The sequence below is a fragment of the Centrocercus urophasianus genome, unplaced genomic scaffold (genome assembly GCF_019232065.1).
Source record: "Centrocercus urophasianus isolate 14NV4802_14NV808 unplaced genomic scaffold, USGS_Curo_1.0 seq_30, whole genome shotgun sequence".
Classification (NCBI taxonomy): domain Eukaryota; kingdom Metazoa; phylum Chordata; class Aves; order Galliformes; family Phasianidae; genus Centrocercus; species Centrocercus urophasianus.
Genome location: NW_024884867.1, coordinates 5,848,953 through 5,865,458, shown reverse-complemented (window position 1 = coordinate 5,865,458; position 16,506 = coordinate 5,848,953). Strand labels below are relative to the sequence as shown.

The window sequence follows — 16,506 nt, the reverse complement described above, 5'->3', positions numbered from 1 at the left end:
GTCCATAGCATCCCTCACCATGTATTTAGGTACTGAGATTTGCAGCAATAAGTGACCATGCTGAGCTGCAGCACAGCTTGCTTGCCACCACAGTAATTACAGTGCAGCACATCTAGAATGAGGCAGGTTTCGTGCTAAGAAATATTTATTTTTTAAAAGATGAAAACAGCATAGATGACACAGCAAATGATCAGTAATCACATTTGTTCTTGGACAATAAACTACGACCTGGACAACCACGGTCTTCTGGAAGAGACTGACATGGATGCACGCACTTAGAAAGGTACAGGTATGCACATTTTCCAGCCCCTGACTCTCCCAGCAGTGTCTTTCAGCACAAGGTACCTGCGCTGGCTTGGTGGGGCTGCTTCAGCATCTGGCTGCCCTGCGGTGGCACAGCTGGGTGCTGCAGTGCTGCTTTGTGCCTGGATGGAGGCTGGAGAGGCTGCGTGCTGTGAGCAGCCCTGGCCCCATGCACTGCAGGTACGAGGACTGGGACTGCCAGAGCCCTGAATGGAACAGACAACACATGAGACACAAATACGACTGCGAGGTCACAGAGCTAGAAGTGGACTAAAGGCTAAATTTCAACGTCGTTTTCAGGGTTGTTTTTTTTTTAGCTGTTGGATGTTTCATACAATTTCTTTTCTTTGCATCGTGCGACACCAAGTATAAAGTGGAGTATGTAAACCTGAAAATCTAAATCAGGAACAATTTTACTTGGGCTAATCAGAATGGGAAGGCGAATTGGAATGGTACAGTTAGGATATTTGGTCTCTGAATTTAAGAAAAGAAAACAAACAATGAGTTTCACAGTATTGAAAGTGCTTATTTAAGAGAAATGTAGTGTAACAGTGACTGAAGTGGTGTTTTTGAAGGTGAATAACTTAGTTGATGTAAAACAGGTTACTGCAGCATTTAAAAGAATTTGAACAGTGCTCAGTTTACATAGTTTCTCTTCATAACAATAAATATAAATAAATTTACAAATAGTAATACTGCCTAGCACAAAAATGGACAGAAGCACAATGCACAGTACTATAAAAAAGGCAAATCTAATCTTTTTTAAAACAAGTCCTAAAAATAGGCATAATTCCTAAAAGCTTCTAGCCAGTGATCAGCTTCATCATTCAGTAGTACCGGTTCCTTCCTGGGTAAGGGCTTTGTTTTAAGCCCTAGACACAGCAGTTGTCTGCTATGGATTTCTCATTAATAATCTTTTTGCTCCTTTTTTTTCCCCCAGCTCGTAACAATAAGTTAGCAACAGTTACATCAGAAAAGTGTTAGAGGTGCAAATGCCTCCAAAGCCTACGTGTGATCTTTGTTCAAGGCAACAGTCATTTGGCAACATGAGAAGAAAGATGAAGGTGGTACCAGATCAACCCTTTTGGATGTGAACTTGGTGCTGATCCAGCCACTGAGTTGTGTTGGCCTCTGTGTGTGTGACAACAGAACAACATCAAGTAAGTTTAGATTAGAACGTCAAGCAAACATGTTCTCCTTAACTGGACTAGTTTTCAGCTCAGCTCCATTCTAGTAGAAGTTCCTGCTGACTGATGCCTTCCAAGTCCTTAAGAGCTCACCAGCCCTGCAACACAACCATCCAATCTTAGTCCTGGCATGGATGAAAGGTACAGCAGAACTCCACTGGTACTGGTTTGAGTTATTTTGGCATTGCGTGCTGTGTCCCAGTAAACAGCCAACACTTTCCAAGCGTCTGCAGGAGGAGCCGTTTATTGCTTTCAGGTTGGATTTTAAGGGTTGGGAGAAACTGGCCCCTGAATTCAAGGTCCATGGAATGGTGCAACATTTAGAGCAGGGCGATGGGCTTGTTGCCTTGAGGGTTCATGTACTGAGCTGCTGCTACGTTGTCCACGGAGGTGTAAGTGGTATAAAGGCCTGTGACCTGAAAGTCTGACAAGGAGTGATCGCTGCCACTGGAGATGGGGGTGAGGCCAGGAGTGCCCAGGTCACAGTCTGAGAGGTGCAGGGGAGAGTTGCTGAAGGCACCCAGTGTGTCAAGGCTGAAGCTGTCATCTTTCATTTCCTCCCATATGTTACCTTTAAAAGATTAAATTCCAGTCACAGCAACACATCCAACCTGTTCAGGCACTGTGGGGAGGGGGTCAGTCCTTAACTAAAGGGTTTTAGGTGCTGCTTAGAAACAGCACAGTTTGCAGCTCTGGAGTGCAAAGGCAGTGAGTGTCTGTTCCCCCCACAGGCCTCTGGGCTCCAGCAATCCAGTCCTTCCTGGACAGCAGCTACCTACCATGTGCTGACCAGAAAGAAACCCAAGGATCACGCTAAGGATCTCCATAAGCCAAAGATTTACAAATGAGAGAAACCACGGCACAAGTAGAGCTATGGTTTCTGAGGGATGGAGGGGTGTGATGTCCCAGATCTTTAGGGGGACATGTCTATTGATATCTAATGCAGTGCTTGAACTTGAACCATGAGGGTAGTTTGCTTTCCTAACTAGCACAAGGTAGAAATGCAATGAGGAAGGCTGGGGAAGTCAAGCTGCACAGGCCAGAACCCAGCGCGAGATTTCATCTCAGTTAATTCCATCCCAGTGAGTCCTGCTGAAGCCCTTGGATATATACTCAGCAACGACACAATCGTATAAATTCTGCCCTCCACTCCCCCAGCTTCCTTCTCCTATACCTTGCAATGCAAAATCCATAATGCTTGGGTCCAGAGCATCCACCTCCGTGTTCATGTCTGTGGTCATGTTCAGGAAGTCGGGAGGGGCACGGCCCATGGGGTGGTGGGGCAGAGGGCTGTGGCTGATGTCAGGCAGAGTGTGGAGAGGAGGAGTCTGTGCAGGTGCTGGGGAGTCCGGCGCGATGCGAGCCTGGGTCTGGATCTGGTGATGCAGAGGGACAGACTGCAGAGAGAGCGTCATGATCGGTTGGGGCTGCAGCTGGGAGATGGAGATTCGGCCTTGGGCTGCTGCCATGTGGGTCAGGGTAGAGATCTCAGGTTCTGCCTGCTTACTGGACCGCCTGCAGTTCTCAGGTCTGTCAGTAATCAGCTTGTCCAGCTCCTCTGTGCATGCAATGCCCGTTCCCAAGGAAGAAAAGAGGAAGTTTAACCCATTTGTTCAAGTAGGTTCCTATCAAAGCATTTCATTCATTTCATTCGTGAGCACAGCTTTGCACTTTTGCAATAAAACCTAGAAGGCAAGCAGCATCTGTGACTGTGTGAGAAGCAGCACGAAAGGCAAGCTTTGACTGTGCAAACTGACCGTTCAAAGAGCAAAAAAGTGCCATCTGCTTCCCTCCCCTTAGCCCATACCCTAGTCAACTTCCATAGTAACCCCTAACACAGCTTGAAAAAAAATAAAGAATCACATGAAGTTTGCACAGAGCAACCCAACCAGCATGGGCAGCATGCTTGGAAGGTCTCCTGCTCACAGCAACACTCTGAATTCTGCTTCTTTCCCAGGTGAGATTCACGTGAGAGCCTCCTAGCAGTTTCAGTGGCACGATTGTGTTTAAGTAAAGGAGAATGTAATTTATCAGATCGTGTATTAAAGAATTTACAGGAAAACCTTCTGGTTGATTTTTGCCAACACCGAGCTGCTGAAAGCTTCAAAAACAAGCATGCATTTTTATAAGTAAGAATGAGAGCAAAGAGTTTTGCAGAGCAACAGCCTAAATAAATAAATAAATAAATAAAAGCTGACACTATAAATGCTAACACTGGAGGCAGCATAACTCTTCATAATGTGCTAGATAAGTTAGTTAGCACGGAGGAAGAAGATAACCATCTAGAATGTGGGGACCAGTTTATGCTGAGAGCTTCCACGTCCTCAGCAAGGGTAATGACCCAATTCAGTGCAGAGCACAGGGATCGTTTTGGCTGTGCAGGTTTAAGGCAGAGGTTGTTGGAAGGCCTGAGAGCTCTGTGCTACAGGACTGTTGTGCAGGACTTGCTTGTTTTTGTTTCGTTTTTCTTTTGTTTTAATTTGTGTATTCCTGGCCAAACAGACACTTTTAACACAGGCAACAGAAGTGTAATATAAGCCCTACCTGGGTTAGCCATGCTCCTGTGAATAGCAGCTAAGTCCTTCCGCTTCCACTTCTGCATCTCCTCTTCCATTTTGTCAATCTTGGCAGGATTGAGAGCCCACAGACATCCCTTGCGCGAGGTGCCACTCATTTTGTTCTCCACCTTCTCAAAACACTTATTCAGGGACAGGTTATGACGCACGGAGTTTTTCCAGCCATCGGGGGCTGTCTAAAAGATGCAGAAAGATGTCAGAGAAATATGCTGAGAACAAAGTAAGTGATGTTCTACTCCCAGCTGTATGCATACCTTGAAGTAGGGAAAGTGTTCCTTCATGAAGCTGTAGATCTCACTCACAGGGAGACTGCCCGTTTTGCTGTTCTTCAATGCCATTGCAATTAAGCAACTAGAGGACAGAAAAACATTGAACAACAGTTGCATATGCAACAGGTTGCATACATCATGTTGTCTCCTGGTCTAGCAATCTCAGGTCCATCTCCATTCAGATACAAACACCTGGCTGACCACGGGATTCCCCTGGTAGTCTGTTTTCCCCTAAGGATCTATAGTCAGTGAGTTTTCAAGTGCTCAGAAGGCACCCTCTGATCCTGCAGATTTTACTTCCCTGTGCTGTTTTTCTACCTTTATGCCAATGGCCAGGAACTAGTTTGCTTGTTCAGTCCTGCTACCCCCCAGAGGCAGTTTCCACAGAACTCTCGGGTGGCTGAATTGATCTGTGTTCCCTTCAAACAGAATCAGATGCTCTTGTGCTGTCCCACCTGCAGTGAAGTCATCCCAAAACAGGCTCTGAGCAACACGCTGTGCTGGTATCTACTCACCTGTATGAATAGATGGGCTTGGGGTAATGTTTTGGATGCAGTTCTTGGGCAGAGTGAGGAGCCAGGCGTGGCTGAGGGTAATGTGGCTGGGTGCCATAGGATGTGTTGTAGATTGCTGCTGGGTTACACTGTATGCAAAGGAAAAGAAGAAGAGTGTCCATGACTGTGTGTAGGCTTAGGGCTTTTTCTTCTGAAAGAGTTCTAGAGATGTTCTTAGAAGGCACCCTGAGACACGGACCACAAGTAAATAACAGTACCTGCTGTGTATTCTGGGCTATGGCAAACACTTGCTGTGGATGAGGAGGGAAGAGCTGCTGCTGTGTCTGTAAACCAGGAGAGGGCTGCCCACCTACAGAGTACTGGCTCATCTGCAGAGACAAAGACAACAGACGTGTCAGTCTTCAGATTACCAATATCTTTTCCTAAGAAGTGTTGCAAGGGTTGCTCTTACATTGGCTCCATGTGATGAAATAGAATTCAGTCCCAGGACTCCTTGTGGCATGCTGGCCTGGACATGAATCATTGCTCCAGGTGCTCCTGTGGAGTGCATGTTGCTTGCCACAGGACCTGTTTTGAAAAAATCAAGTGTAATAAATGTTCATGTGAAAGTACACTTCAGAAAAGAGAGCTGACATTTATTTGTAATAGGTGCACTTCAACGCAGCTAAGTCTGGAGTGGATAATCACACCTCTCTATGGCTTTCCATCCCAAAAGAACTCTGAACCTTTCACAGATTGCAAAGCTGACTTTGGCTGCTTCCAAAACTTGTTATATAGAGACTGAAAGATGACAGGTGTTTAACAGTCCGCAGTGCTCTTACAGACACAGTATCTTACAAAAGGAAAAAAAACTATCCAGAAACAAAACACAAATTCAGAGCTCTCTATACTCCAGACGGATTTCTGCTCTAAAGCAAGCAAGATGATATGCTGAGCTTGCTCGGCAGAATGCCTTGGGGAACAAGTGTGTTTGCCTGAAGGATGCTCACAAAGAAAAGAAAGGCGTTCAGTGAACAGATGCTGTAAGTCTGTGTGAAGCAAACAGGTATGGGGTAAATAAGATACTCTTAGTTTTATCAGTGTTGAAACAAATGAGAAAGATTAATTACCTAATTTCCAAGCTGTTGAAAACCTCTGAAATACAAGTATTAAATACCTTGGCCCAATTTCACACATGGCAACTACAACGAGCAGAGCAGTCTGCTGGATCCTAAGATTGCTGCTGTGACAGCTAGGACTCTGCCTCTTGAAGTGAAAGAAAGATTCAGCAATGTTTTTAGGAAGACAACAGGCTCCAGGCCTTCTGTCAGGAAGCAAAAAGTAATGTACCTAAAACAAACCCACTACTAGGAAAGCTGAAACGTGTGGAGGAAAGTGAAAGGGGCAATAGGCTGGGTCATTTCAATAGCAGTTATTTACCACCCTAACAGTTTACCTGTCTGTTGTAACATTGCATTCTGGGCACCAAGGCCAAAATCCATTCTTCCACTGGCCATCTGTTGTAACCGAGGAACATCAACAGATGTCAGCCACGACAAGGACTGCAAGTCACTGGGGAGGTCATCTTCACTCAGCTGGGAGGGATCAGAAGCTAAGAGCCTGCAAAACAGCACAAGAGGTTAGAAAAGAGTAGAGAGATGCTGCAAAACTGCTCCCGGTAAGAAGGGAGATGTCTGGGATGCCTGAGCTCATGGAGGTCAGCGGGGAAATGCATCAGGCTGGAATTCTGCTTGCAGAGTTCGGATGTGACCTTTTGTTTCACAGCTGGCTTGTTACTGACATCCTTTGCTTTTTAATCATGTGTTCCTTTGTACAATTTGAAATGTTTTAGTTAAGAAAACATTCTGTGCAGTGTTTATAGGGGAAGAAGTCATGAGAACCTGGAAGAGAAACTGCCTAGAAACAAAACCCAATGACTTGTCATTTTCACTTTTGTCTGAAATCTGTTCTTGTAGGGCCTTGATGTAGAAGAAACCTGTTAAGACTCTTAACCTGACAAATCTGCATTAGCATTAAAAGGCAGTGAGCAGCAAGCCTTGGAAATGTTTCTGTGCCCAGATCCACCACAGCCTGCTGCTGGCTTTAACAGCTGGGGAGAGCTTTTCCCAGCCCCTGTGCATCCCACTGGTGGGTGCATAAGTGAAATTTCACATAATGAATCATTGATCTTTTCCATTCAGAGATATGAAGTTACTGATCATTAACAAGGAACCATGAAGCTTAGAAACAATCTCTCTCATGGATGTGTTGAAGCCAACTGTGTAGCACTAATGCATGTTTATTGCCAAATAACGATGCAGAAGTCTTAAAGAAATCTGGTCTCATGCTGAACCATCTTTTACGTTCCATATGATTCCAAGGCAGCTCAAAAGAACAAGAACAGAACTCTAATGCCTGGCAGCCCAGGGGCATTCAGCCCCTCTATTTGTGATTTCCTGAAACACACATTAGAAGTTCCAGAAACTGTTATCTGGGAAATCCTGAAAGCAGAATGTCATTTGTTTGCTTGTAAAAAGGCTTTGAAAAGAAGGAGGAAAAAGAAAAAGCCACGAGCAGGAGCCAAAAGTTAAAATCCTGGCCAGAAACATCTTCACATCTCTCTCCTAGCCTACCGCATTTTCTTTCTGGTACTGTAGTTAAAGTGCAATAATTAGCATTGCCATGGTTACCACTGTTCAGTTATTTTGTGAGGCCTGGGACTTAAATACAGGAAAAGAATATCAGGTGACCACTCACCCGGCCCAGAGATTGGCTGGATTGGAAGAAAACAAGAGCATTAAATGATTTGAAAACTGGGCAGGCTCATGTCGTTTGCAACAGTTGGGCCCATTCATTGTAAGCCGATAACCCATTGTGGAGCAAACGACTGTTGCCCAGTGGCACGTGGCCTCCATTGTTTTTGGGATTCTTGCTTAATTGTTTTTCTCCCCCCTCCTCCTTTTTACCAACTCCACATTAATCTGGCTGAATGACAGCCGACACACAACACGCATACACATGCCATCTGGCACCCCGGTCCCTGCCAGTCCTCCCAGACAAGTCAGCCCCCTCAACAAACAGCGGGGTCAGATGGGCGGCGAGGGTCAGCACCCACCACACACGCCTCCTGTCAGCCCATGAATCCTCCACATGCCCTCTGCTTCTCTGAGCATCTCCGTGCAGTGGGGCTGGGGCTGTGCAGCAGCCTTCCCTGAGTGTCTTTTAGTGGAGAGAAGGTCCCTGTTTCCCTGCTTATCCTGGTGGAGACTCGCATAGCGCTTCCCAGACGTGCAGTGGTCTGGTGATATGCTCTGGAAGATTGGGTGCTATCCAAAATTGGATGATCCTCCCCCCAAGATCACACTGCCTGCCTCTCAGCATCACTGGGAGACATGCAGCTCCCTCATAGAATCGTAGAGCATTTTGAGTCGGAAGGGAGACCCAAAGGCTGTCTGGTCTGCAGTGTGGTGCACAAGGACACCCACAGCTCCATCAGTGCTTACAGCCCCATCCTCTGAGCACGGGTGTCCACAGGAAGCACCACCACCTCTTTGGTCAATCCATGCCAGTTCTTTGCTGCCCTCCTTGTCAACAACTTCCTAATACCCAATTTAAACTCGGTGTCACACTCACTGAGCTCCATTTCAAACAGACACCAAGATGCAATGGTAGAGGCAAACAACAAGGCAAGGTGTGTGAGCCAGTTCTTTGTCCAACACAAAGATGTCTTCCTTTCTCTGTGCTAGCATGGAACAGCTGTTGGGATTCAAGACTTTGAAAAGCATGCCTGGTTGCTCCCTTACATGTTTTCACTGGATTTGGTAGTTGTCGGAATATCTGTTCTCATTAATCATAGGGGAAAAGAAAAAGTTTTGTCAGAATGAGAAAAAATATTTCACAGTTGAAGACTGAAGCAATGCTGAAATTTCATATACCTTCAAGAAGGCAAGGCTGCTTACAGTGCATCCATTTGTTCTCCAAGGCGTTTTAAGCGCCCAGATTTATTCTGCAGCATAAACCCAGCTTATCTCACAGTACACAGGCTCAAGGCGTTCCTGATTTTAGTGAAAAATGCTCATCTGACTCTCTCTGGAAAGAGAGTAATACAGTAATACCTAACACTGTAATGTCATAGGGTTCAACCTTTCTGACCCGAAAAAAGCACCAGTGCCAGGCCAACTACTAATGCAAAAATACACACTGTAATACCACGTGCTCAGATTCCACTCCCCTCCGCCATCCTTTCTGTCTCACATTTCAGGGTAAACTTCAGGAGTCAGAGATCCTGCCTGTAGATGGGTGTTCACAGCTCCTGGCACAATGGGGCACTGTAGTAAAAGCAGCCATTTCCTTTCAATGCATGTAAATGAGATAAATAGTGATACGCTATAATTAATGCACGCTGCCGAAAATGTCCCCAGCTGCACATTCCCCAGGGCTGTCTGGTGCATAAGCTCAACAGCTACATCCTATGCAGGAAGGTTCCAGTTGCATCAAAGTTGTTACAAACATAATATTATCTTTTAAAGGTGTGGTGAAATGATGCAATTCCATTTTCAGCCCTCTCCTTTCAACCCTCTGCAGGAAAAAAAAACCTGTCCATGTGTTTCTACCCTAGAAAGGTAACTGCATTAGTAAGAACCCATGTGATATTGAAGATTTATGCCCCAGCTCTCTGTGTATCAGAGGATGCTGGCCTTCTTTGAAAAGCACCCTGAGATCTACAGTATGTGATACAGAAGTGCTTGGTATAGCACTCATCATTGCTATCTGCTCTATTATACTCTATTATATATTATAGTTGCCCAAAATATTTATCCACTTGAGATAAGCTCCAACAGAGCTTGGTCATCAGCCAGCCTGCACAAGGTTTAACTTGAATTAGGATGAATAACATGGAAAGGAATCCCCTTATGCTGACCTTATAGACTTTCCTGCCAGCAATCACCGTGGAATTGGACTCTTGCATTGGTTGCACTTACGACCAAGACCACTTGAGTCTGTTAGCAGTGCAAAACACTGCCACGTTTGCTATCTGAAACAGCTCCTATACAGGTAGGAGACACCAACTAAACAGCTAGCTACATGGAAAGAAATTCCTTCCTGACACAACCCTGCAGGAGCCTGGAATGCTAGAACTGAATTTGGATCTACATCCGTGAACCTCGTGTTGAGCTGGATCTACTGAGCTGCATCTCATGCAGTTCATCAGAGCAGGAGAAGCTGTGCAGGTGATCCAGCCACTTCTACACCTGCAAACTCTGGTGCATGAGGAATTTGACTTCGGAGAACACAGCAACCATCTCTTCAATGGTGCTATAGACCAGCCTGCCAAACACCCCTGCTGAGGCTAAAGAAAAGCCTGGCAGTGACAAGTATGCCTTCAAATATTTTCTCTCTAGGTGGTTTAGCCAATAACTGGGGATTCTGGTTTATAATACAGTATGCAAAGTGACATATTTCTGTAGGTATTGTGCCCTCCACCCTTCAGAGGACTCTGCCTGCATGGAGTCTGTCTCTAAAAGCTGCAAAGCACTCAAACTGGTTGATGTTGCATGGTGAGTCTGATGCAAAGGGATTCGAGCGTGGCAGCAACTCAGCATTGCCACTGCTCTAAACAAACCCAGACCAAAACACCACGGCTGTTTTGCATGGCATATTCAACTTCGACCATAATGTTCTAATGTCTCTCAATGGAAAATTTTCATTATCCCTGCCAGCACTGACTCTGGAGCATAAGTAACACAACTTCGAGTCAGCAGTGATAGATTCTTAATTAGCTGCTTGCAATGGTTTATCCAGAGAGTGACAATTCAACAAGAATCCTACAAAAACTTTCCCTTGAATTGGTTCTCAGAAACTGTTTTCTTTTGTCTGGGATTATGTAACGGCCTCAGAACAAGCACAGCAATTTCTGATACATAAAGCAACACAAGGAAAACAGTAGTGTTTTGTGACTCTTCAGCTGTCTCCATGGTGAGAATTATTCTGTTTTACTGAGTCAACCTGTCTTCTTTCGCTCTTCACTGACGGTTCTGCTCTTCCCTGCTACCTACACTTCTCTTCCCACCTTCCCCCTTCCCTGCACCAGGGTCTGTTTTCCACACTGCACAGCCATCAGTCCCCTTTCTCCTTGCTCTGTCCCAGCTGCTCTCACTGCTGCTTTTGGTCTGCAATTCCACTCTGCCTTTTGAAATCCCACTACCCATCCACTCCAAAGTGCCCAGCCTGCCTTTCTCCTCCCTGTCTTCAGAAATTTAGTAATTTCTGGCCTTGCTGGAAATAAGAAGAGAAATTAGGCAGCGGTCCAGGAACAACCAGAACATCCCTCCTCTACTACAACTCGGGAAACTTTAGATTAGATGAACCAAAGCAAAAAGCAAATAATTACCCTGTCAGGTGTTGCTCTTCTCCTTTTCATAACACCATGGCTCAGAAGAGAAGGTGATTCTCCAAAAACCTTCTGCAAAGATATTTATCCTCTAAAAGAACCAGTTATAGAAGTGCTGTAAGAGACTTTTATACATCTCAGCTCAGAATTTCACAACACCCCGTTACCTCATTTTGGTATGGGATGAAGGGAAACTGAATTACAAGTGACCTACATGATTTGCTTAAGCCTAACAGGAAGTGAGCAGCAGTGTCAGCAGCAAACCCAGAGCTCACTCCTTGCTCTGCTTCACCCACACAGTCACTCTTTCTTCCTGTAGGTTAAGATTTCCCAGATGCAGCCTGTATCTTAATCTACAGTATGTTTTGTTGGGGGAAAAAAAAAAAAGAAAAAAAGAGCTGTAACTAATGTCAAAATAAGTTTCTTCTTGATGCAAAAATGTGTTGAAGCATCTGATGCTACACGAATGTTCTGTGTAACGGTCAGTTGCGTTGTCTACTGGGGAAGCTATTTTTTCCTTTAACATTGCTTCAGCTGCTATTCATTAGCAAAGAACTGATTTACTTGCCTGGGATCCTGTGCAGATAGTTAATCCAGTGTAGAAGGGACATGAAATATGCCGTGCTTTGCGCTGCTGTCAGACCTGTCTCCCTTGCAGAAGTTGTGCTGCGCTTTCCGCACAGGCGAGACTTTTTCAGTGGGCAAAAGAAGAGCGGGGAGCCCTGAGCACGTGAGGTTTCTCACAAGAATGCTGAAAAAAAGGCAAGTTTTCTGCTTCCTTGTCTTGAATTGAAGGTCAAGCACCTTTTATGAGGTAACACAGGAGCTCAGTTCTGGTTTCATTGGAAACAGAAGAGCCTTGGAATCTTGCTAGGTACTGCCCAGCTACAACCAGTCCTTCCCAGCTCTGGCAGCAATTGCAAGACAATATGAGAAGCAAGGGCCACTATTTTTTTTTTTTATTAATACTGATTAGCACATTTCAGGAACTGCATAGGAAACAGTTGAGCTAATCCACTTAAATCAATCCACTGCAGCCTCAGTTTGACTGATTCCTAGGAGGTTTCTCACATTTTTTTGAAAGAATGAAGCAAGTCCTGTGATGAAATTCCTCCGACACATCGAGTCATTATCTCACTCCCTGTCAGACACACATGGTGTCAAGGGAATGGACACTGACATTTTCTTCAGGAACAATTATGATGTGGTTAGTTATGCATCTGTAACCTTTTGTCTGCAGAAATTTACTTCGTGCAAACCCCAGCCTCCATCTATCCACAGGATTGATGGTGGAAAACACCCAACTGTAGCTCGCTCCAAAACCAGCTATGAGACTACTACTTAGGAGAGCCAAAATGTCCCGAGTGCCATAAAAGATAAAGACTGTCCACCATTTTCACCTCTGTAACGCCATGTCATCTCTGGTCATGTCTAGAACATAGGGAACGTAGTGGTTACGTGTTGGTTGTCTGTGAAGACTGTAGACATGGCAATCCAAGGCTCATGGGATTTGCTGCCAGGATTAAGCAGTCGCTGAATCAATGGTTAGAGAAAGTAAAACCATAACTGTTCAGGACATGAACTAAAGGTCAGCTTAACCCAAAAACCTTTTAAAGCACAATTTGATGCCAAACTGTGTGTGTAGAAATTCAAGGTTACAGAAAAAGAACTGAATTAGATTAGCTGATCAGTTTAATATCGTATAAATACTGTATTTAAGAATCAAAGGGACAGTTAAAATGGGAAGAAGAGGAAGGACAGTCTTCTGATATATTGAATACTTCATAGTCACGTAAAAGCCTACTTTAGCCAAGCCAAAAGTAAACTACTGTAAATCTGTTATTTTCCCTTCATCTGCCTCAGTGGGGCTCCAAATCCTAAAGGTTTTCATGTTAAATCCAATTCTGCACTCGAATACATTGCAATAGATCTTCTACTTCTCTTGCACCAGTTATTAATGCTCAGCAAAACTAAACTGCAAGAAAATGAATTGCAAATTTCAATACTGCTTATATTACTTATATTCAGTATTTCTTGGAGCACTCACAAGGCAAATAAATAACTCAAAGACCAGCTCCAAGCCCATTGAAGATTATGAAAGTTCTCCATTGGTTTAGAGTCTTTGAGTGGGCTCCTATAACTCACATAGCTTTGTGCTGAAATGATACAGGAGCACCACTACAAGGTAAGCATGTACTCTGATTCCACATCAAAATACTTATGCAGCAGCACAATATTCAGTTATTCATTAGAATTAGCCAAGTGTTGAAGTCTTGAAAGTTTAAAAATCCCAGTGTTAGGATTCTCTGCCTTTATTCCCCAAAATGTGAAATGAAATCATCAGCAATTCTTGTCACTGCTACAGTTATGAAAATACTGAAGGTAGGAGTATTTTCTCTGGGAAAGTTGATAGAGGCACTTTTTGGCTAATAGGCAGCTTCACTTTGCATTGACAGCCTGGCAGTGACAGTCCCAGAGAAATGTAGGAGCTGGGGAAGCTACCATGGCCCTAATCATTCCCAGACAGCATGATGTTTTACATCTCACAGAAGAGATGTTTGCCCAAATAATTTTATCAAGGTGCAAACAGCCCAGGTCTTTGCATAGAGTAGTTAGGAGGATTAGGCTGCCATGTGCTGCGTCAAATATGCTACAGATGCTTTAGATCCAGAGAATTCTAATGTCTGCTAACATTAGTGATTTTTTTCCTCTTCTTTTTTTTCTCCATTAAAAAAATCAGTCATTTTGAGATCTATGCATACGTGCATGAAAACGTATAGGTATTCACTGCTTTGATCCCCAGCTCACATGCACACACGCTCTCCCCCTTTTCAGCATTTTCTGCTGCAGCCTCACAGGAAAGCCTGCTCTCCTCTAAGTCCAATTGCCCAATTGAAAGATTCCAAGTGAGACAGAAGAGCATTCTCAGCCCAGACCCAGCCTCCCACTCACTAATTGGAGGCCATTCCCCATTTTGCAGAGCCTTGATGCTCCCCCATGGAGCACTCGGGACTGTGGGTTCCAGTGCTGGACTGTGGTGACAGCAGGAGAGTAAACAGAGCTGATAGAATTTGACAGGTCTATTCTTTTCTTAAAATCATTCAGTCTAAAAGATTTTCTTTTACATAATCCAAAGTGTTTTCTCATGAAGTAGGACAAATACTGCTCTGCATTTATGGTGCAGTTCAGATTTTATGCATTTTTATCAGAATTCGCCACTATAAAATGAGGTCAAATAATTCACTTTAAAGCTGCAGTAAAGAAATCACAAATGGGTTAAAAACTTCAGAGAACTCTGATCTTCGAGTTCAGAATGTTTAACAGAGATTAAAAGTAGTTTTTAAAAGGAGCTGACTTCCCAATAAAGGAGAAACTCTTACAATTCCTTTATTGGCACTAAGATAAATCCAATCTTTCTCAAAGGAAAAAAAAAAGGGGGGGCTTTTTAAAATGAGTTAAAGAATAATTCTCCCCATAATAAGGGTCTTTGTTAGGGTGGTGTGCTCTTCAAGGCACTGATACAGACTTAAATGTAAGCACCCAGAAACCTCTCTCATACACACCCCTCATTAAATACTGAATATTTCTTTACAAATATTTACACAGCCAACAAAACGTCCGGAGCAAAGAATGCTTTAATAAACAGCAAAACAGAGTTCCACAACCCTTCTTCCACAGTGGCTGAGGAGGGTATAACAAATCACTTGTTGAGCTGCAAGGGGCTGCAGTGCAGTGTTTGCATTTTGAATAGAGAGAGGCTGATAGAAGAATACCTGCGGCTGAGCACTGGTACCCACAGAAAACACCCTCAGGCTGGGAGGGAGGAGAGAACCTCTCACTCCTCATTTTAAAACAACAACAACAAGAGAAAAAAAGAAAAAAAAAGAGATCCTTTTCTTTATTGTAAGAGCCAGATCGTGTTATTATGTGTTTCTTGGAACTTGGCATCATGTGACAAGATGTAACCTAACTTAACCCAGCGCACTGTAATTCATGCAGAACTATCCCATGACTTCTAACAATGCCTTTGCATGATGAAAGATGTGTATTGGTATAGAAAAATTATCAGAGGCTGTTGGCAAAACCAGATTTGCTCTCACCAATATTATTAGAACTAATATATATATAAACTAGTGCTTTGGAGTATTAGGTATGTACTTTGCTTGTCTTAATGAAAAATTTATCTGGTGCTTATTGCATGTGATTCAGTCTTTGCACAATAATGCAAAAGGCAACCTGAAAGGAAACTCTTAGATAATTCTAAATTAACAATAATTGATCTACATGTTGTCTGGTAACACTCATACAGGAGAGAGAGAGTGGAAGGTCAGCCCGTGGCTTGGAAGGTGCATTTAATATGGCTTAGCATCAAATTGCTTTAAATAGGAATCACTCTAAGTAAGCAATGAGTTATAGCTGCCCTCCACTTTGTTCAGCTCGAGAAGAGCAAGAGGAGCAAGAGAAATGACACAGCTGGCTTTTTAGAACAGGGTCGCATAAGGAAACGGTGAGAATCATTTGTGTGCCATCAGTTGGCAGGTTTTGGTGGTGCTGTGTGGTTCTCCACCAATAAAGCCCTCACCTGTACTCCTGGGCAGCGTGCTGGCTGTGCCCTGAGCTCCGGATGAGTCCTGACATCGTGGACGGGAGGTCGCTTTCTATCATCTCCTTAGGAAATTAAAAAGAAAAAAAAAAAGAGGGGAAAGGGGGGTGGGAGAGGAAGAAATAAAACCGAAGAAAACATTTATGGGCACACACGCAGTAGCTATCCAGCACTTCAGCACGGGGAAGGGACCGACAAAATTCCAACCGAAAACCCCAAGCGATGGGAAAGCGGAACCAAAGGCGCCACCTCCGAGCGCGCTGCCCGCTCTTAGGCCACACAACCAGCTAAAAAACGCTGTCATAAGGGCGAAGCCAACGCGCTCGGCGATTCACCGCGAGCTCTGCCCCGAGCACGGCGCGGCGCTGCGGGCCGCCCTCAGGTGAGCGCAGCCCCGCCGTGCCCCAGGGCGGCCCCGAACCCGCGACCCCCGGATCCCACCAACCTGGCGGCCGTCAGAACGCGGCGCTGCGCGCCCTCGGGGGGGCGGTTCGGTCCTCCTCAGGCGGTTCGGAGGGAGCCGTGCGGGGCCGGAGCTCCCCGTGGGCGCCGCGGCACAGCCGCCCTCCTGCCCCGATTTTAAATTTCCCTCTCAGGAGCTGTCCAGCCTGGAGCATGCGCGGCCGGGGGTCAGGGCCGGGGCAGGGCTGGGGAAGCGCGTTTCCTCAGAGCCCCCCTCAGCC

The 16,506-nt window shown here is 44.9% G+C and overlaps 2 protein-coding genes across 3 annotated transcripts in view; one reads left to right on the top strand and one right to left on the bottom strand.

Annotated features, from left to right (window-relative positions):
• Nucleotides 1–140: 140 nt before the first annotated feature.
• On the bottom strand, nucleotides 141–16,304 carry FOXN4 (forkhead box N4). 2 transcript variants are annotated; one of them, XM_042829061.1, is made up of 10 exons: nucleotides 16,269–16,304; nucleotides 15,803–15,888; nucleotides 6,286–6,449; nucleotides 5,302–5,417; nucleotides 5,108–5,218; nucleotides 4,851–4,978; nucleotides 4,321–4,417; nucleotides 4,035–4,242; nucleotides 2,665–3,048; nucleotides 141–2,061 (listed from the first exon to the last, which is right to left on the bottom strand). In XM_042829061.1, exons 2-10 carry the CDS (start codon nucleotides 15,883–15,885, stop codon nucleotides 1,811–1,813), a joined length of 1,542 nt encoding a protein of 513 aa, XP_042684995.1. In that variant the 5' UTR covers nucleotides 15,886–15,888; nucleotides 16,269–16,304; the 3' UTR covers nucleotides 141–1,810. The 2 variants fall into 2 exon arrangements, with proteins under 2 accessions (XP_042684995.1, XP_042684996.1); XM_042829062.1 differs by lacking the exons at nucleotides 15,803–15,888; nucleotides 16,269–16,304 and adding an exon at nucleotides 11,221–11,375.
• MYO1H (myosin IH) overlaps nucleotides 16,136–16,506 on the top strand; it is a 41,921-nt gene continuing 41,550 nt past the window's right edge. Inside the window, exon 1 of the mRNA XM_042829058.1 lies at nucleotides 16,136–16,205. The gene's annotated coding sequence lies outside the window, so the exon portion shown is untranslated. The remainder of the gene's footprint in view (nucleotides 16,206–16,506) is intronic.

Coding starts and splice junctions, on each gene's coding strand:
- FOXN4 (XM_042829061.1), bottom strand. CDS start 15,885: ATGATAGAAAGCGACCTCCCGTCCACGATGTCAGGACTCATCCGGAGC. Junction 4,979..5,107: donor TAGCCCAGAATACACAGCAG/GTACTGTTATTT, acceptor CTTTGCATACAG/TGTAACCCAGCAGCAATCTA. Junction 4,418..4,850: donor AAGCCCATCTATTCATACAG/GTGAGTAGATAC, acceptor TCTGTCCTCTAG/TTGCTTAATTGCAATGGCAT.